Source organism: Notothenia rossii (genome assembly GCF_949606895.1).
Source record: "Notothenia rossii genome assembly, chromosome: 7".
In the NCBI taxonomy this organism is placed as follows: domain Eukaryota; kingdom Metazoa; phylum Chordata; class Actinopteri; order Perciformes; family Nototheniidae; genus Notothenia; species Notothenia rossii.
In genome coordinates this window covers 81,252,764-81,260,382 of record NC_136905.1, presented here as the reverse complement: position 1 = coordinate 81,260,382, position 7,619 = coordinate 81,252,764, and the positions used below count along the sequence as shown (strand labels likewise).

Below are 7,619 nucleotides of genomic sequence, written 5' to 3'. Positions count from 1 at the left end.
TTATTATTACTATTATTATTGTTATCATATATGTAATATTTTGACTTTTGTATTAATTTCTTTGACTTTTCCTTTTTTTTTTTTCCAAACAGGCTGGTTCCTTTAGTCTGAATGTGTGTTTGGTGCGTGATCATTATTATTTAGAGTCATTGCGTGCCTATTGATTTGAACACGATCCGTGTATCCATCATTTCCTGGTCTTCTCTAAAGAAGAGGGACCAATGAAAACGTTGTCATGTTGCCGTTGTTCAGCATGGAAACATTCATTAGCTAACAATGACATTATTGTTCTATTAATATAAAGGGAGGTCAGGTACTCTTTAAAACAGCTGCTAGTTATGGGTACTTTTTAATTCAGTACATTTCAAAGCCTCTTTACTTTTACTTGAGTAAAGAAGTTTAGTCAGTACATTTTTAAACACGAGTATCTGTACTTCTACTTGAGTAAAGGATGTGTGTACTTTTGACATCTCTGCCCAATCCTCAAAAACCTTCACTGGCTTCACGTCTCCCACCACATCAACTACAACATACTGGTCCTCACCTACAAAGCCCTCCACCATCTAGCCTAAAAAAGCGCTATCAATTTATGTTAGGAAAATCTCACTCGTCACCAGCTTGAGCTTCAATCTCAGGATCCATGTATCTGTGATCCTCTCCAGAATGGAAGTAGTCATCACATACAGAGCATCAACTAGTTCCATCAACAGTGTCCTTCACATGCTGATATCCAAGAGAGGGAGTTACCCAGTCACAAGATGGAGGAATAGAAAGCAGTATTCAATGTTTACTTCAGATTAGCTCCACGTCAGAAATGATCATGCTTGTCATATGTCTCTCTCCATAGAGGCTGAATCATCATGTTAATCACATAGCTATCATATGCCTCAAACAGTCCTGATGCTCTTCTAGGTAATCACACATCCTGTCATGTTCACAGCTACAGTTGGGATACCTTTGATATCATGTGGACTCTGATATTGGAAGAGGACATTCAGTATTTTCCCAACAATATATAATATATTATTATTACCTCCGCCATGTCGATGGACCCCCCCGCGAGCGTCTTGTACCCCAGGATGGTTCTGTTCTTGTACCTCTTCCTCCTCTGCAGCAGGATCTGCAGCTTGTTCCCCTCGCGCTTCAGGAAGTGAGGGTACTGAGGGTCACATGACAAAGAGAAGCTGGATATCGTCTTATTTTAGAAGCTAGAATCAGATCATATCGGATGTTTCTTCTTGGAAAAAGACTGACAACGATTATTTGTATCTGCATTACAGTAGGCATGTATTCTTCTGTTGATCGACCAATCATTCAGCTCTATTAAAAAAAAAAAAAAATTAAAATGAAATTTTGCAAATTGAACCACGCCAAAATATAGAGATAAAGGCAACTAAATCTCTAATGTAAAATAACCAAATCTGTTTAAAAAAAGAGCAGAAAATATATTTTGTTTTTGTATTATTTAACATAGATGAGAAGTCAAAAGCATTTAACATGTTTTTGAGCTTTTTACAGGACTTGTTAATAATAAAAACGATATATTATGTTTAGGGCTGTCAAACGATTACAAATTTTAATCAGATTAATCACAGCTTAAAAATTAATTAATCAGATTAATCACCATTCGAACTATGTCCAAAATATGCAATTTCTTATATTGTTGTGGGAATGGAAAGATAAATGAAAGAAGGCGGATATACAGTATGTATGTTTATTATAACATTGTTCTGTGTGTCACAATGAAAGACAGCCCACACACCTATCAATCATCAAACCGTGGGGTCTTAATTCATTACGTTTTGATTTCTATCAACACGTAATGTTGTATCGATGTATTTAGAAATGTACTACAGCAAAAGTATTCCCTGTCGGGACTTCCTGCAACAACACCACGCCGTTATCTTGATTCTGATTGGCCAGAAGACATTATCAAAGATGTTCTATTGAGAAGACGATCACTACGTGACAAAAGTTTTCAAAACCGTTTCTAGTCTTCGGTATTTCCAGACAAGTGGCTACTGAAATCAATCTTACTAACTGCTGTCTGTGCAATTTACTCCGCGCGAGTTGGCGGACTTTATTTTGCTTACTTTAACATCATTGTTCATGGTGGGGCTAAGCCATTTCTTGGTATGGCTGTAGCCTACCCCAGCCATACCCTGGTGCTGCCACTGGTGGGATGTATGGGGCGGGCCATTCTGCGCATGCGTTAAATGCGTTAAATATTTTAACGCAATTAATTCAAAAAATGAATTACCGCCGTTAACGCGATCATTTTGACAGAATTAATTATGTTACATACTACCTGCTTTATGTTTTTAACACAGTTCCTTAGTGCACACACAATGAGGTGCTTCTCCAGACAGTATTTCAGCAATACACAATACAAAAACCAGCTGTAATTGCAAACAGTTTCCATGGCAGTGGCTGAAGTAATACAGAAAGAAAAAGCAATACAAACAGGAAAATGTATTAATAAATGGTTTATTTGACCACCTACAGTTCTTGATTATAACTTGACTGATAATGAGTTATTTGATTTGATTGTGTACCTGCAGGGAGAAGGTGAGAGCGAGGTCGGTCTCCACGGAGCCTCCGGGAGGCAGCACGATCTCATGAGAGCGCAGGATACGCTTCGAGCCCTGCAGGAACATCATCAATTATAATAATTATAATAATTACTTTCCTCTGGAAGTTTTCTGCATCCCTGCTGATGTGTTGTGCTTTGTTATATTATGTTAAAGGTCACCTATTATACTGTTTTGATAATAGGTGACCTTTAAGAGAGCACATTATACCTGTATTTTAACGGCGATCACCACAGAGATGAGCTCCTTGTCGATTTCTCTCATCACCACCAGCTTCTTCAAAGTCAGCGTGCACAGCCTGCAGAGAAACACACAAACACAGGTTTAGCTAACCTAGCTGTGTGTTAGAAATACACACACACACACACACACACACACACACACACACACACACACACACACACACACACACACACACACACACACACACACACACACACACACACACACACACACACACACACACACACACACACACACACACACACACACACACACACACACACACACACGTCACTCATAAACACAGCTGTGTGTTTATTAAACAGGTTACAACAGAGTGAAACACACACAAAGCACTCCTAGCTTTCAGAACATCAGAGCATGAAACTCAAATGTCTCCTTATTTATGCATTCATATTCACACTTTAGAGAAATTCTTTAATGTATTTTAGAAGTGGCTTAGAAGCGGCATTCAGGTTCAGGTTCAGGTTATTTATTGGTACTCGTAGGTAGATTTAGTTTGCAGATAAAAACACAAGGGATCAATCCCGACACATTCTCAAAACAACAGACTCCTATAAAAGTAAACTCTGCTCAGTCACCTCTGAAAACATTTTAAAAAACAGTAGTACAAACAAAGGCATTCGAAGTTAATGAATAATGAGACCCAGAAAGAAAAAGGTTTCAAATTTCCTTTTTTTTTTATCACACAAGTCTTTAAGGTGGTATTAACATAATGACTAACAAAAACAAAAAAAAAAAATTTTATTTTTGTTTTATTGTGTGTCCTTTGTAGAGGACATCGGGTTTTAGTGAATCGAAGCACAGTATACTAGTATGCAAGTACATTTAGACAACATTAGAGCACAACAACTCAATGCAACAAATACTGAGCCCTCATGTGTAGTACTCCATCCTTTTTTGAAATGCAGAGACACATCTGACACGTGAGGCACTCGATGTATGTTTTCCCACTGCATCCGTCTGCCATGAACCCTACAGAAACCTACGTGTTAGTTTTGGCCCATAGTGGACTCCATTTGTTCCATTTGTGTTGTGTAAAATGGGGGAAATAAAAAGTTAGCAAATCCCCATGTCCTACTCAGAGGACATTCATAAAAACATTTAGTTTTAGATCAAATAATGATTACACTGCTCTGAAAACTCACTACACTAACTCCTAAGATGTTCCCTTTCTATAATTAATTAAAATATTGAACTCACAACACTGGTAATTACAAAATTACAAACTTACCATTTCTCTTTCTACAAATAGTGCTTGTGTTGATGGACGCCATTTTGAAATACAATGAAATTATCTTTTTCAAAGCCACACCCCCACCTATGTCATATGTTTGAAAAGCCCAGGATGTCCTCTGTGGAGTACAATTGGACTTAATGCTGTGGCATTTATAACCTCAAAGTAATGGACCAAAACCCAATGTGCTCCACAGAGCACCAAAATGAATGGTTGGGTCTGGACTGGATAAATAAATAGGCGTCTGTGTGACACTGCTACGACCGCTTTGTTCGACACTTTCTACCATCAACCTCCTGAAGGAAGGAGCTTAAACTCTGAATGGGTTTATATTTTATTTTGATGTATTTTATGTAAGGAACAGAGCGTAGATTGGGTGTTCTTTCAAAAATACTTAGTGAGTAAGAAGATGCAAGTGTTTAACCAGAGCTCTGCTGACATTAGGATTTTATCACAGATTGAAATATCATTAAAAATGTATTTATAAAGGAGGACGAGTAAAACAGCCCCTGTTTTGTTTTGCATGATAGGTCCCCTTTAATATGGATTTTAATTTGGGATAACTTTCAATGCTCACGAGTATCATTGTCCATGTTTTACTTTATTTTTTCTGTTTTGCTTTTATTTTACATTTTTTATTTTATTTTTTTAATTGTTTTATTTTAACCTATTTTCATTTCTTGTCAGCTTTCATTCAAGGGAATTTCATTAGGATGTATTATCTTGTTCTGTATAGATTATTTTAATATTGTTGTTTTTTCTGTAAACATTTTGGGATGCTATGTGCATGAAAGGTGCTACACAAATAAAGTGTATTATTATTTAATTGTATTTAGTTCTGCTACGTATTCTTCTTTCTGTGTCTCTGTATGCACCTCATATATAAAAGCAAATTCCTCAGAATGTATGGTGGATAAAGACAATCAAAACCAAATGTAAAAGACTAGTTTAATGTGTTAATGCATGCTGAGCTCATCCCTCTTCCACCATCATATGGGGGAGGGGGGGGGTCATCGTTGGGGCGACACGCTGCTTTAACAAACCCGTCACGATTTTTTGAGAAACTTCATCAAAAGAGCAGAGTGAGAAATAAACAGAGGCTTTTCTTCTGAGGGTCTTTTGACTGAGTCCTGCTGTGAAGAGGCCATTTATCATCCACTCTTTATCTACTGCAAGATCTCTAGAAACGCTGGAATGACATCACTGCTGAAATATTTTGGGGCAAAACAACAAAGTATTCAGTGTTTTCCATCGGTGGGAAAAGATGTCCAACAACGGCAAAGGGTTATTTTACACATAGTGAAAGATGTTGGGCAAAGAGGACTCTTTAAAGTCAGACACTACATACTGATATACACCTGAACATCAGCAGGAGAGGACTCTTTAAATTAGAGACACTACATACTGATATACACCTGAACATCAGCAGGAGAGGACTCTTTAAAGTAGAGACACTACATACTGATATACACCTGAACATCAGCAGGAGAGGACTCTTTAAAGTAGAGACACTACATGCTGATATACACCTGAATATCAGCAGGAGAGCACTCTTTAAAGTAGAGACACTACATACTGATATACACCTGAACATCAGCAGGAGAGGACTCTTTAAAGTAGAGACACTACATACTGATATACACCTGAACATCAGCAGGAGAGGACTCTTTAAAGTAGAGACACTACATACTGATATACACCTGAACATCAGCAGGAGAGGACTCTTGAAGACATTTAAAAACTAGCGAGCACCTTCATTTCACTTCACTGAACTTCAGTCAGTTTCATTTTAAAGATAACCAGCCCTACTTGACTCTTGCACCCAGTGACCTTAGCAACATGTCTGCCATGCAGCGTTCAGAGTGACATAACGCTGAGGGGAAGCCATCCTCCTGCAGAGAGAACATCGGGACATGGAGGGATAACAATGGCCGGTTTGAAGACTCCCAGCAGCTGAATGAAAACCTTTCTCTCCCGTAGAAACCTCAGGAACAATGGACACTCACCACAGAACGCTGCATTGTCTCCGGCCCTCACACGGACAATACGCAGCACTGTTTTATCCACACTGTTCCCACAACACCATCTATTCCAGTTATGCTAGGTGGCTGATGTTGGTTTGCAGAGGCGGGGAAATGATATCTGCTCTGTGGAAATCACAATGGGGTTTATCGTACGAGTACTGAGCGTGCCCTATGAGCTAATCTGCAAGAAGAAGCAGCTAAAAATGTTATTCCTCATGAAACAGCACTTTATCTGTAAGAGGGTCTGTGCTAACTTACTTATCTTTGGTTGGAGGCTGAGATGAGAGACTTAAAGGACACTTTGTTGACGTTTTCCCACCAAAAGAAAAGTTTGTTTCCAGGCTCCAAACTGAATTCAACTGGTGTTCATTTTGTCAGCTATTTTTATTTAGCCTTATCCCTGTGTCAAAGGTCCTCCATAGTTTTAATATATTAGTACAGTGCCGGTTGGGGATGTGACTGCTTCCTTAAGTCTATGTACGTGTTAGCGACAGCATCTGATGAATGATCTGGACGAAAATCCAAGTTCAGACAAAGAATCTGTCAGTCATTTAAAACCACAACGTTGGATCGGAACTGTATTAGTGATCAGATTATATTGAACGTATTTGCTTATTCTCCTTCAGTGCTGTCACTGTTGTCCTGATTTACTTATCTTTGTTCAAAAATGAGAGCGACTTAAAGGTTTGTTTTAAGCTGCAGTGATTGTAATGTCATGTTCAATGTCTGTTCCCTTGTTTTGTATATTTGTCCTTTCAGACTTAATCTGAGCAGAAAGTATTATCGTATCGTCCAACAAAAAATAAAACAAAGCCAAGGATGCACTTTGGTACTTTGAAAAGTCTAGGAGGCCCTCAGTTAATGCAAGCATGCACTGAGCTTCTGTGTGTGTGTGTGTGTGTGTGTGTGTGTGTGTGTGTGTGTGTGTGTGTGTGTGTGTGTGTGTGTGTGTGTGTGTGTGTGTGTGTGTGTGTGTGTGTGTGTGTGTGTGTGTGTGTGTGTGTGTGTGTGTGTGTGTGTGTGTGTGTGTGTGTGTGTGTGTGTGTGTGTGTGTGTGTGTGTTGGGTTAGATAAATGTGTGTGCGTGTGTTTGGGTAAGATTCAGTGTGTGTGTGTGTGTGTGTGTGTGTGTGTGTGTGTGTGTGTGTGTGTGTGTGTGTGTGTGTGTGTGTGTGTGTGTGGGGTTAGATTAAATGTGTGTGCGTGTGTTTGGGTAAGATTCAGTGACGCATGTGTGTGTGTGTGTGTGTGTGTGTGTGTGTGTGTGTGTGTGTGTGTGTGTGTGTGTGTGTGTTTCAGTTAGATTCAGTGTGTGTGTGCACGTGTGTGTGTGTGTGTGTGTGTGTGTGTGTGTGTGTGTGTGTGTGCACGTGTGGGGGTGTGTGTGTATATGTGTGTGTGTGTGTGTGTGTGTGTGTGTGTGTGTGTGTGTGTGTGTGTGTGTGTGTGTGTGTGTGTGTGTGTGTGTGTGTGTGTGTGTGTGTGTGTTGGGTTAGATTAAATGTGTGTGCGTGTGTTTGGGTA

The 7,619-nt window shown here is 39.2% G+C and overlaps 1 protein-coding gene across 1 annotated transcript in view; it reads right to left on the bottom strand.

Annotated features, from left to right (window-relative positions):
• Positions 1 to 7,619, bottom strand: part of pacs2 (phosphofurin acidic cluster sorting protein 2) — a 62,656-nt gene that overhangs the window by 19,578 nt on the left and 35,459 nt on the right. The window contains exons 2-5 of the mRNA XM_079692864.1: positions 2,802 to 2,889; positions 2,556 to 2,645; positions 998 to 1,159; positions 545 to 563 (exon numbers count right to left, since the gene is read on the bottom strand). Of these exons, the coding sequence (XP_079548990.1) occupies positions 545 to 563; positions 998 to 1,159; positions 2,556 to 2,645; positions 2,802 to 2,889 (359 nt within the window). The remainder of the gene's footprint in view (positions 1 to 544; positions 564 to 997; positions 1,160 to 2,555; positions 2,646 to 2,801; positions 2,890 to 7,619) is intronic.